The following is a 13,116-nucleotide window of genomic DNA, read 5'->3' as shown; positions in this document are numbered from 1 at the left end:
TCCCTTGCCTTCGTGGGGTGAGTTTGGGTTGCCGGGCTGTAGCAGCCGCTCTCCCCCTCCTTTTAGGCATCGATATGATCGCTGATAGACTAGGATAAGAGGAAAATTTTCCAGGCAGGGAGACAAGTTGTCGGCGTCCTAACTACACCGTGGCCATCTTGCTTGACCCCCCCAATTCTTATGTTCGTATTGACGAAAGGTTATAAGCATGATGGAAATCTGAATAGATAGGCTGACAAAAATGGAAGAAAGCTGAAAGGAACAGATTAGAGAATGACACGGTGGCGGTTACCCGCGGCTAGCCGCGTTTAGCTGTGGGTAACCCGCCGGAACGGGGAATGAAAAATAACAGTCGCTGCGGGGACGGGGACAAGGCCATTCACCGCCTGTGGAGCGGTGAATGGTCTTGTCTCCGCAGTGAGGCATTTAGGATCGCGCGGTCCCCGCAGCCACTGCCCGCCCATAGCATTTAGCCAGCTCCCTCCCTCTACCTCACCTTAAATTCTGAGTTTGCCAGCTTCCATTTTCCTGAGCCGCACGCATTAAAAAAAAGCCATGCACGCGCGGCTGCGCAAGTCCATCAAGCTTCTCCTCTGACGCAACCGGAAACAGGAAGTTGCAGGAGAGGAGAAGCTTGATGGACTCGCGGAGCCGCGCGTCTTTTTTTAAACGCGTGCAGCTCGGGGAAAAAGGAAGCCAGCAAACTCAGAATGTAAGGTGAGGTGGAGGGAGGGAGCTGGCTAAACGCTGCGATCGGGTAGGTGGGGGCTGCTAGACCGTGAGATCGCGTTTGCTCCCGGCTCATACTAGGAAGGAGGGAGTGAAAGGAAAAAAAATTCTGGGCCAAGGGGATGAAGAGGGAAAGGAAGAAACCCACAGCAGGAAAGAAAGGGGAAGACAAGCATGTGAGCCAGATGCTGGAAGCAGGGGGGGTGGAGAAAGGAGAAAGAGGGAAAGAAGCTAGATGGGGTTGAAAAGAAGAGACACACTCGTATGGAAGAGGAAGATAGGGGAAATCTGGACAGAGGAAGGTAACAGAAAGAGGGGAAATTATGTGCATGGGGCATAGGGACAGAGACATAAAGGGGACATGCTATGGGGATGGTATATGGACACAGGGGGGGGAGCAATGGCAGATACATAGGAGAGAGATTAGAAATGGGGAAAATAGGAACACAGAAGCGAGATAGTTTATGGGAATGGGACAGGGACAGAACTCGCAGGCTCCAGCGGCTTGCACAAATTATATTGTAACGTGCCACGAAAATAAGAGGGAGGGAGGTAGATAGATAGGCCACGCGAGAGGAGCTGAAGGGTGATAGAAAGGAACAGATTGTAAAGGAGGGAGGGAAGGGTGGTGGTGGAAATGAATAGAACAGAGATTGAAAGAGGGTAGAGAGGAACAGACCCTGAAGGGAAATGTGGAAGACAGAGTGGGGAGAAGATGCTGGAAGGGAAGAAGACAGATGCCAGACTATGGGGGAGCGGAGGGAAGAAGATGGGTGCTAGACAAATTGGGGGAGGGTGAAGGGAGAGGCACAGTAACAGCAAATGGAAGACGCAGAGAGAAGACACACAGTGGATGGAAGGAATTGAATGAGAAGATGTGGAAAGCAGAAACCAGACAACAAAGGTAGAAAAAAAAATTCTATTTATTTTTTTATTTTTTTGCTTTAGTTTAAAGTAATATATTAGTTGTGTTAATAAAAATTTATAAACAAAGCCCTGCCAGCTGAACATCTCTTTCTCTAATTCAGCAGCAGGAACTTTGATTTATAAGAAAGGAATAAGCTAAATATTACAGTACTAAGGCTTATATGGATGCTGCGGGGACGGTGACGGGGCGGTGAATGCGATGGCAGTGGCGGTGACGGGGCGGTGAAAGGGATGGCGGTGACGGAGCGGTGCAGAGGATGGTGGGCCGGGGACGGGGCGGTGACGGGGACAGATTTTTTCCCCGTGTCATTCTCTAGAACAGATCAGTGTTGGTGCTGGATGTAGTAGAGGGGGTGAAGACAGAAGAAGAGAAAACATTCAAAAGGACAGGAGATTCTTGATAGGAGAATTGAAAGATGACAAGAAAGCATTAACCAGACACTGGGACCAACAGAAAAATTAAAAGGCCAGACAAAGATAGTAAAAAGAATTTATTTAGAATTCAGTAATGTAGTTGCTATGTTATTTCACTTTAAAGGTTAATAAATAAAAAGAAAAAAACAACCCCAAACAGAAAAGTTCACTCGGCCCTGCCCATATATACCTCCACAGCTTCACCTCCGTTTTGTCTATAACTTAAGCCCTGGATAAATTACAGAATATAGATGTGAAAATGAAGGCCCAAAGGGAGTCAAGCTTCTCTTCTAGCAAAAGAAAACCTTGAGTAATGACCACAGGATTAGGCTAATTTAGAGCTGTATCAGTTCTCACAGTAAAGGCATTATCCCAGGACAAGCAGGCAGCCTATTCTCACATATGGGTGATGTCATCCACGAGCCCAGATGCGGAGAGCCTCGCAAGCAGACTTGTTTGAAGAAACTCAAAACTTTCGAGTCTTCCTGCCCAGCACAGGGTGAGTCTCCTCAGTTCTCAGTTTTCCGCAGAGCCGAGAAGTCTGTCTTTGATGCTCTGTACTGAACTTCATTCGCTTCGTGCCTTCTCTTCACCGTGGTTTGTGTTTATTTTCTTTTAGCTGAATCGCTGTGTCTTTTTTCTTTCTGTTTTAAAAAAAAGTTGTTTTTTTTTGTCTGACTGGCGGGACGGGTTGCGCGCCCGCAACCTGCGGGCTTCGACTTCGCGGTGGCTATCTTCCCTCCTATGTCCCGACCAGCCACAGGCTTCAAGAAGTGTAGCCAATGCCAGCGTGCAATTTCTCTCATGGACCCACACCACTGGTGTCTCCGCTGTCTCGGGCCTGAAGTCATGCGAGTGCTGTGCTACTCTTCAACCTTGAGCTCTTAAATGTCGTCGGGTTCAAGTGGAAAAGCTTTTCAGGATGGACTCTTCAGCTACACCCTCGACCTCAATTTCTGACTGGGTCTAGACTACAACCGGGGGTCCTTCTGTTTCCACAACTCCGACCTCGAATCTCATCAGACCTTCCTCGTTTGGATCATCTTTGGTCTCAAGTACACCTGCTTTATTTTCCCCTGAGCTTCCCTCAGGTCAGATACCTAAGCAGAAGGTTCCTGCGGTGGTCCTCAAGCTATCCAAGCATCAATCTTCCAAGCCGAAGTATGCTTCTACTACCACCTCGGAGCCTGTAGCCTCAGCAAGTGCTCCAGTTTCAGACTCGGATCCACAATTGCAGGCTTCTCTCCAGACCATGTTAGAGCAGCAATTTGTTCAGTTACTGAGCAAATACAGTCCTGCCTCGACTCTGCCTCCTGCAGTCCAGCCTGGGCAATCAGCAGTATCCCGTGAGGTTGAGTCCTTGCCTGTGCCTCGAGCTGAGTCTACACACTCTATGCAAGGAGTCGAGTCTTTGCAAGTGTCTGGTCTGGAATCTACACACTCTATGCAAGGAGTTGAGCCTTTCCGAGTGTCTCAACAGGAATACTCACACTCCATACAAGGAGCCAAATCTTTGGGAGTGCTTAGAGATTCCTCGATCCAAACCACTGAATCTATGGGGTTTCGATCTACAGCTTCTAGCCCTATTCATTCACCAGCGGCACTGCCCATTTCTAGGCATAGGGCGAAGTCTCCTCAATCTCAACCAAGACCTTCTTTCAGGCAGCACTCTTGCCATAGATTGAGGCCTCGTCGAGGCATTCATCGAGGCATAGGTCTTCTTCCGCAGAAAAGCCTTCCTCGTCCAGACCTCCATTCAGGCCTTCCAGCTCTTCGAGGCATCCAACGCCTCGATCGAGGTCACCAATTGCAGACCCTAAGGACTCAACTGCTTCCAATGCCTCCTCCAAGTCTGTCTATTCCTTGGGTTACCAATACTCCAGAGAGGCTTCGCCTTCGTTATCTACTCGAGGCACCTCGAGATCATCGAGTCCTTCTCGAGGCCAGGCTCTGGCGGATCGATTGTCCTTTTCTTCCTTTCTTCGTCAAATGGCTGACGACCTGGATATTAAATTGGACGCTGGTTCTAAATACTCTAAGGAGTATTTAGAAGAAATGCATCTGCCTCAACCTCCTGCAGAGTCACTCAAGCTTCCTCTTAACAGGCTTCTGTGTCAAACTTTCAAAAGAAATCTGGAGACTCCTTATGCTATACCTGCTGTTCCAGGCAAATTGGAATTGAGGTACAGAACTCTACATTGCAAGGGTTTTGAGAATTCACAATTATCTCATCAATCCCTCCTTGTGGAATCCTCATTGAAGAGGACCATCCTTCCAGAGTCATGCCACAGTACCTCCTGGAAGAGAGGATAAAACCATGGACAAGTTTGGCCATCGCCTTTATCAGAATTCCATGATGGCCTCCAGAGTCTTCAACTACAATTTTATCTTCACTACTTATTTTAAGTTCCTAATTGATCATCTTCCAGGTTTTATGAAAAACCTGGATCAACATAGACATGTGGAGTTTCTAGAGCTCCCTACTACCTTGGCGCAACTCCGGTTACATCTTCTCCAGTCATCTTATGATGCCTTTGAACTTTCTTCCAGGGTCACTGCTTTTTCAGTAGCAATGTGCCACCAGTAGCTTCGCACCATTGATATGGACCCCAATCTTCAGGACTCTCTGGCTAATATTCCTTGTGAGGTCAATGACCTCTTTGATGAATCCATAGAGGCCGCCACCAAGAAGTTGTCTGAACATGAAAAATCTTTTGCTCAGACCAAAGTCAAAGCCAGCTCCTGCAAAAACTTCTCGACCTCTTCCATCCTTCCAGAGGCGTTATCCTCCAAGGGCGGCTCCTTACACTCAAGCACCTCCCAAGAAACAACAGCAACAGAAACCTCAGCCTTCTGCTGTGCAGCCTTTTTGACTATCTCAAACAGAGCATAACCTCCATCGTTCTGCCTCTATCCTCCCTTCACCCCATAGGAGGTCGTCTCCATCATTTTTATCATCGATGGGAGACCATGACATCTGACCTCTGGGTGCTGTCAATAATCAGGGAAGGATACTCTCTTCATTTCACTCAGGTTCCACCAGAGCTTCCTCCAAGAGAGTATCCCTCCAATCCATCCCAGACAGCCTTTCTTCTTCAGGAAGCTCAAGCTCTGCTTCATCTCCGTGCCATCGAGGAAGTTCCTTTGGAACAGCAGAGCAGGAGGGGTTTAATCCTGTTACTTCCTAGTTCCGAAGAAGACGGGCGATCTGCGACCCATTTTGGATCTCAGGGCTCTCAACAAATTTTTAGTCAGAGAAAAGTTTTGCATGCTAACCCTGGCATCCCTTTATACCCTTCTAGATCATAAAGGTTGGTTATGTTCTCTAGATCTCAAGGAGGCTTACACTCCCATTCACCCGGCCTCCCGTCAATACCTCAGATTTTGGGTGGTGAATCTGTACAAAATGCTACCCTTCGGCCTGGCATCATCTCCGAGAGTGTTCACCAAGTGCCTAGTGGTGGTAGCAGCAGCTCTAAGGAACCATGGTGTTCAGGTTTTCCCTACCTAGATGACTGGCTCATCAAAGATTCAACATCTCAGAGGATTATTGTAGCGACCCAATGGATTACGTGGTTCCTACAAAGCTTGGGATTCAAAATCAACTTTCCCAAATCCCAACTTCAGCCCTCTCAGAATCTACAGTTCATCGGAGCTGTTCTGGACACTATCCAACTCAGAGCATTCCTTCCTCAACAACGTCTGGATGCTCTTCTTCAGCTCTGTCTCAAAGTGTCTTCCTGCTCTTCACTCTCAGCGAGACACATGGTGGTACTACTAGGTCACATGGCCTCGACAGTTCACGTGACTCCTTTTGCTAAACTTCACCTCAGAATCCCTCAGTGGACCCTGCCATTTCAGTGAACTCAGGATTGTGAACCACTCTCTCGACACATTACAGTCACTCCTTCGTTGAGACAGTTTCTCCGCTGGTAGATGCTCTCTTCCAATCGCTCCAGAGGTTTGCTGTTTCAGACACCCCCTCATCAGAAAGTCCTCACCACAGATTCCTCAACCTACGCTTGGGGGGCTCACCTCTACGGTCTCCGTACTCAAAGCCACTGGTCCAGCAGGGATCATCAGTGTCACATCAATCTGTTAGAATTCAGAGCAATCTTCAATGCTTTTCAACATCTTCTTCACAACCAGGTCGTCCTCATTCAGACGGACAACCAAGTTGCCATGTACTGTGTCGACAAGCATGGAGGAACGGGATCTCTCCCTCTTTGCCGAGAAGCTCTGAAGGTTTGGAATTGGGCAATCCTTCACAACAGCTTCCTGAAAACTGTCTACATTCAAGGGGAGAAAAACTGTTTGGCGGACAAATTGAGTAGTGTTCTGCAACCTCATGAATGGACACTCAATTTCTCGCCTCTTCATCACATTTTTTCTCAGTGGGGAACTCCTCAGATAGATCTCTTTGCATCTCCCCACAACCACAAACTGCCTCAGTTCTGCTCCAGAATATATACTCTTCATCGCCTCGAGGCAAATGCTTTTCTACTGGAATGAATGAATCTTTTCCTGTATGCATTCCCTCTATTCTCTCTAATTCTCAAGATTCTAGTCAAGTTGAAGAACGATCATGCCACCATGATTCTGATAGCTCCTCGGTGGTCAAGACAACCTTGGTACTCCCTTCGACTTCAACTCAGCAGCAGGGAGCCATACCTTCTACCAGTTTTTCCATCTCTGCTACACAGAGTCAAGGATCTCTATGTCATCTCAACCTGTAGTCCCTGCACCTGACAACTTGGTACCTCTCGACATAACTCCTCTTCAGTTTTCTCAACCTGTAAGAGACATTTTAAAGGCTTCTAGAAAACCTGCCACTAGACAATGCTATCACCAAAAATGGACTAGATTTTCTACGTGGTGCATCTCTCATGACAAGGAGCCTCAACATTCCTCCTTATCTTCTGTTCTGGATTATCTTTTGCACTTATCTACCTCTGGCCTCAAGTCTACATCTATCTGAGTCCATCTCAGTGCAATTGCTGCTTTCCATCAGCCTATTGAAGGGAAACCTCTCTCTGCTCATCTGGTGGTTTCCAAATTTATGGAAGGACTTTTCAATGTCAAACCTCCTCTCAAACCGCCTCCAGTGGTTTGGGATCTCAAAGTTGTTCTTGCTCAACTGATGAAGCCTCCATTTGAACCAATGTCTACGGCTCATCTGAAATATCTCACTTGGAAAGTGGTGTTTCTTATTGCCCTCACATCTGCTCGAAGAGTTAGTGAGCTGCAATAGAGAATGACACGGTGACAAAATTCATCACCGTTCCCGTCCCCGTGGATGACCGCGGGAAACCATCTCAATGTCATTATTCAAGGAGAGAGGGAAGAATCAGTATGAATGGGCTCAACCACAGACCCTTAAGCCTTGCATTGAAGAATGTTGGTGTAGAAGGACTGAGGTTGAGATAGACACGTAAGAATGACACAGGATTGTTTCCCGTGGTTATCCGTGAAAAACGGTAATGGTGATGAATTATGTCACCGTGTCATTCTCTAAGCTGCAAACTTTAATTGCTGATCCACCTTTCACACTTTTCCATCATGCCAAGGTGGACCTCAGTACTCATCCTAAATTCTTACCTAAAGTGGTTTTGGAATTTCATCTCAACCAATCTATTGTACTTCAAGTGTTTTTTCCAAGGCCTCATTCTCACCCTGGAAAATCAGATCTTCATACTCTGGACTGTAAACGTGGTTTGGCCTTCTACCTGGAACACACCAAACCACACAGATCTGCTCCTCAACTTTTTGTCTCCTTCGATCCAAACAAGTTGGGACACCCAATTTCTAAGCGTACCATCTCCAACTGGATTGGCTGCTTGTATCTCTTTCTGCTATACTCAGGCTGGACTGCATCTACAGAGTCGATTCACAGCCCACAAAGTCAGAGCCATGGCAGCTTCAGTAGCTTTCCTCAGATCCACTCCTATTGAGGAAATTTGCAAAGCTGCCACCTGATCCTCGGTTCATACTTTCACCTCTCATTATTGTCTGGATGTTTTTTCCAGACGGGATGACCATTTTGGCCAAAGAGTATTACAAAATGTATTCTCCTAAGTTGCCAACACTCCCAGCATCCCATTTTGGTTAGCTTGGAGGTCATCCATATGTGAGAATAGGCTGCCTGCTTGTCCTGGGATAAAGCACAATTATTTACCGTAACAGGTGTTAACCAGGGACAGCAGGCAGCTATTCTCACAACCCACCCACCTCCCCTGGTTGGCTTCTCTGCTAGCTATCTGAACTGAACAGACACACCCTTTGCTGGGTGGGTAGGCACTCGCGCATGCGTGGTGCGGCAGACTCAAAAGTTCTGAGTTTCTTCAAGCAAGTCTGCTTGCGAGGCTGTCCGCATCCGGGCTCCGTGGATGGTGTCACCCATATGTGAGAATAGCTGCCTGCTGTCCCTGGATAACAACTGTTATGGTAAGTGAGGTATTGTAATAAAACTTTAAGAAATTTGAACAAATGTATCTCAGAAATATTACAAGCTAGGAGGGTTTTTTTTGTTTATTATTCATTCCAAAACAGATTATTATTAGATGAAGACTGCCTGGATTGAAAATTTCAAGTAAAAATTTATTTGCATAAAATTACTGTACTATCCAGAAAAGAAAGAAAAAGCCTTGCCGACTGCTTTTTCTTGTTAATTGGGAAAGACTACATTTTTCTCAAAAAGAATCCAGTGCAAACGCAAGAGATTTTGTGAGATTTGTTATGTAATGTAAGCATCTTTCTGGAAGTAGGGTGAAACCAACTTAGTATGTTCAGGCTTTTACAATACCAGTCTCATTAGTTTCAGATTTTATCAACCTTATCCTTTGTTAAAATTCTTTACTCCCAGGTATGTACAGTAACTGGAATATCTTTAGCAGGCGTTCAGCTACATTGTTTCAGCTTCTCTGTCCATTATAGGTAATCCTTAGCAAGTTAATTTTCTTCTTCCTTCTTTTGTATATCTTGTTTCTCATTGTATTTCCTTTCCTATTGTGCTTTTCCTGTCTCTTTATCCTTGTTCTGTATTTTCCCCTCATCCATGCCCCTTACCTTGCCTTCCCTGCCCTGTCACCATTCTTGGGGTATGTCAGCTGGGAACTTGAGGCTTCAACAAATTATCCATCCAGTTGACCCACTGGAGATCCAGGCAGATGTGCACTGGACACACATCCGAGAGAAGGAGGAGGTAGAAAAGGAGGAAAGGGTTTCAACTGCAAGATCCTCTCCTTCCACAGGTAATCTCTTCCTGATGCTGGTCCCCATAATATCAGTTATAAGGTTCTGTGTAATTTCGTTACTGCTCCTATAGTGCACTATGTGTAGTTAGATGAGATTTTACCGTATTTCCCCATGCATAAGCCACGGCTTATACATGGGTATTACAAACTGATGCAGTGAGTGCGGCTTCCTTATATAGGGTGGCCTATCTAAAGACATCGTAGATAAGCCGCCCCATTAGTAGATCAGCCACGGCACTAGTGAAATCTCCTGTACCTTTTAAAATACCGTAGCTCCCTTGCTGGACAGCTGTCAGTTGCTTCCTCCAATGTCGCAACGAGTGGTGCAGGGCAGGAGCAATCTTTTCAGCATCCAGACTGACCCCGCGCTGCTTCCTCAATGCCTGCCGTCAGTTCTCACGAGTCCCGCAAGAACTGACGGCAGACATTGAGGAAGCAGCGTGGGGCCAGGCTGGATGCCGAAAAGATTGCTCCTGCCCTGCACCACTGGCCGCGACAATGGAGGAAGCAGCCATCCAGCGAGGGAGCTACGGTATTTTAAAAGGTACGGGGGACTCCACTAGAATCGCGGCTTATCTAATGGGATGGTTTATCTAGGATTTTTAAAACAAGAATAGGCATTTCCTGCGACCTATACAAAGGGGCGGCCTGTACTGTACATGGGGAAATAAGGTAATAGCTTTTTCCACTTGGTTACTGTTACATCATGTATCATCTAGGTATTGAAGTTAATTGCAGAAAACAAATACCCCTTCAGTCTATAACTGGTTGCCTTAGGTGCCAATTTGCATGCTGAGATTATAAAATACTAGAACTTAAACACCTAAATGCTACAGATTCACTTGTAAGTGCTACTTGGGTGCTAAGCAATATTCTAGTGCAATAGGTGTATCATTTTTGATGTGCAGGTAATATCCCAGTGCTCGTGAGCCATGCAGAAAGAATCTACTCCAGATTTTTAATGAATCTCCCCTCCTTCACCAGAGGGTTCTGCTGCCCCCTTTCAGTTTTCCTTCTGCACACAAGCCAGAAGGAGTCTTTCTGATCTGCTCTCCTTTTCCTTTTTTTTCTTTTTTTTTTTTTGTTGTTGCTTTTTTTCAGTCTTTCCTTCATGGGGTTGTTGTTTTTTTAACTTGATTTTAATGCTACAAATTCCCCTAGTTGAGGGTACAGCTCTGCTTGTGTGGAGGTCTGCAGCTAACAGGCCGATCCCTTATGGTACCTATTAGCCACGCTGTAGAAGTCTTCTTGGAGCTCGGGGTCCGTTCCCCTTGTAGCATTGACAAAACTAAACTAAGCCTTAAGTTTGTATACCGCATCATCTCCATAAAGATAGAGCTCGGTACGGTTTACAGGTAAATTCAATAAATGAGGTAAGGACATAATAAGAAATTAGAGGTTATGAAGAGGATAGCTACCTTTACATTTTAAATAGACAGCTTTACTTTTTGGAGAAAAGCCAGGTTTTCAAATGCTTTTGGAATAATTGGAATGAACCTAGGTTCAGCAGCGAGGCAGGGAGGTTATTCCAAATCTCAGTGAATTTGAAGAAAAGGGATTTCCCTAATTTACCTGCATACATATGATGCCTTTTAACGAGGGGAAAGATAGTTTGAGTTTATGGGCGGATCTGGTAGTGTCAGGTCTTGAAGAATTCCAGGATAGGTGGAATTAGGGGAGGAAGAATGCCATGTAGGATCTTGAATATTAGGCAGGTACATTTAAAGTGAATCCTAGAAATCACCAGAAGCCAGTGAAGTTTTGATAGAAGCGGTGATTGACTACTGCATTGCAGGGGCTTGAGTGCAGGCTGTTAAACATCCGTAGGGATCTCAGCAAGGTCTTGCAGGGTGCCAGCTGCATTTCGCCTCCCCCCATTTTGTGCGTCCATGGGTCCGCAGGGTTGGAGACACAGTCAGAAACCTGTGAAACTAGCAACCCGAAGATTCAGCACTGGAGAAACATTACATTTTGAGGTAGTGATTTCTTCTCCCAGATCCAGCTACCTTTGGAGCTTAGGCAGGCTGCAGCACATTGCCAATATAAGCACAGTGAGTAAGGCTGTTACAGCTTATGAGAAAAATCATGGAAGATCTGTAAATTGTTCCCTGATGTTCCCCCACCTCTGAAATCGCTAGTTTTTTTTTAATTCAGCATTTTGGAGTCATTTTTTTGGTACCAAAACGCTGCCATGGCAATCATGTTGGATTTCTCAATTTAAAAAAAAATTTTTTTTTAGTTCTCCAGAAGCACCAAATCACCTCATTTTGCCTCAAAATGGAGCGATTCCCCTCAAAACAGCTCAATGGAATCTAGCGTCTCAGTGGTCTCATGCCACAGATCCACTATCCCAGCAGATCAGGGTCTCTTCGCCTCTTCAATCTTTCCAATGGTGGTTGCAAGTTGCAAACAGCAAATCTATCCAGGTGTTTGCTGTTCCACATACCTCCGCATCAGCAGGCGCGTCCATGTATGCATGGGGAGCTCACCTAGACAGTCTGCAAACTTAAGGAGTTTGGTCTACTCGAGATTGAATACTCCACATCAACCTGTTAGAGCTTCAGCAAATCTGCAGTGCTCTAAAAACATTTCAGTATCATCTTCTCAACCAGGTCCTCCTTGTCAGAACAGACAATCAAGTAGCAATTTACTATATCAACAAACAAGGGGGTGTGGGCTCTCTTCTTCTATGTCAGGAAGCCCTTCATATTTAGAAATGAGCAATTTCTCGAAATATCTTCCTCAAAGCAGTATATATGCAAGGGAAGCAGAATGCTCTTACTGGCAGACTCAGTAGATTTCTTCAGCTATACGAGTGGACTCTCGATTACAAGGTCTTGCGCCAAATCTTCTCAATTTGGGGAACTCCTCAGTTAGATCTGTTTGCATCTCCCCACAATCACAGTTTACCTCATCCCCACATCAACTGGAAGCAGATGCATTTCTTTTGGATTGGTCACACAAGCTTCTGCATTCACTTCCACCAATCTCTCTTGTTCTAAAGACATTATTCAAACTCGAGTGAGAACCAGTCACCACAATTCTCATAGCTCCTCAGTGGCCCAAACATCCTTGGTACTCCCTGTTACTTCAGCTGAGTGTCAAAGATCCAATTCCATTATAGATCTTTCCATTTCTGCTCAGTCAGAATCAAGGTTTTCTTTTACATCCCAACCTGCAGTCTCTGCATCTAACAGCTTGGTACCTCTCAACTTGAGTTCAGAAAATTTTAATCTTTCTGCCCCAGTTAAATGCATTATAGCTGCTTCCAAAAAACCTACTTAGCAATACTATTGATTCAAGTGGACACGTTTTACCACATAGTGTAATCTTCATCACTTGGATCCTACAGTGTCCTCCATTCCTTCGATGATGGACTACTTTCTGCACCTTTCCAACTCTGGGCTTAAAACCACTTCTGTCAGAGTTCACCTCGGCCCTTTTCAATAATAAACCTCTAGATCAGTGTATCGCAAACTGTGTGCTGTGGCACACCAATGTGCAGCGACACACTGGGGAGAAGGAGAGGCACCAGTGCCAGCTGACTGTCTACAAGACATGCCTTTTGCGGCAAGAGGCATGTCCTTGTAGGCAATCATCTGGCACCAGCACCTCTCCTCTCCAGCCCTTTTCCTTGCTGGCACTCCCCCAATGCCAACGCAGGGCCTGTTTGTAGGGCCTTTGTGCATGTGCAGATGTAAGTGTGAAACCCAGAGTTACACTTCTCCCTCCGTATCCACGGGGGTTAGGGGCAGAGCCGGCCCGCAAATATTTTAAAAACCGCAAATTTTGG

General features: G+C 45.8%; 1 protein-coding gene across 16 annotated transcripts in view; it reads left to right on the top strand.

Moving 5' to 3' along the window:
• Window positions 1-13,116, top strand: part of MICAL3 (microtubule associated monooxygenase, calponin and LIM domain containing 3) — a 711,269-nt gene that overhangs the window by 551,606 nt on the left and 146,547 nt on the right. For 12 of the 16 annotated variants that reach the window (XM_033950898.1, XM_033950894.1, XM_033950891.1 and 9 more), the window contains one exon: window positions 9,177-9,320. The exons of the other annotated variants lie outside the window; for them this stretch is intronic. In XM_033950898.1, the coding sequence (XP_033806789.1) occupies window positions 9,177-9,320 (144 nt within the window). The remainder of the gene's footprint in view (window positions 1-9,176; window positions 9,321-13,116) is intronic. 16 annotated transcript variants of the gene reach the window in all.

Source organism: Geotrypetes seraphini, chromosome 7, assembly GCF_902459505.1.
Source record: "Geotrypetes seraphini chromosome 7, aGeoSer1.1, whole genome shotgun sequence".
In the NCBI taxonomy this organism is placed as follows: domain Eukaryota; kingdom Metazoa; phylum Chordata; class Amphibia; order Gymnophiona; family Dermophiidae; genus Geotrypetes; species Geotrypetes seraphini.
The sequence above is the reverse complement of the archived record's forward strand: the minus strand, read 5'-3'. Positions and strand labels throughout refer to the sequence as shown.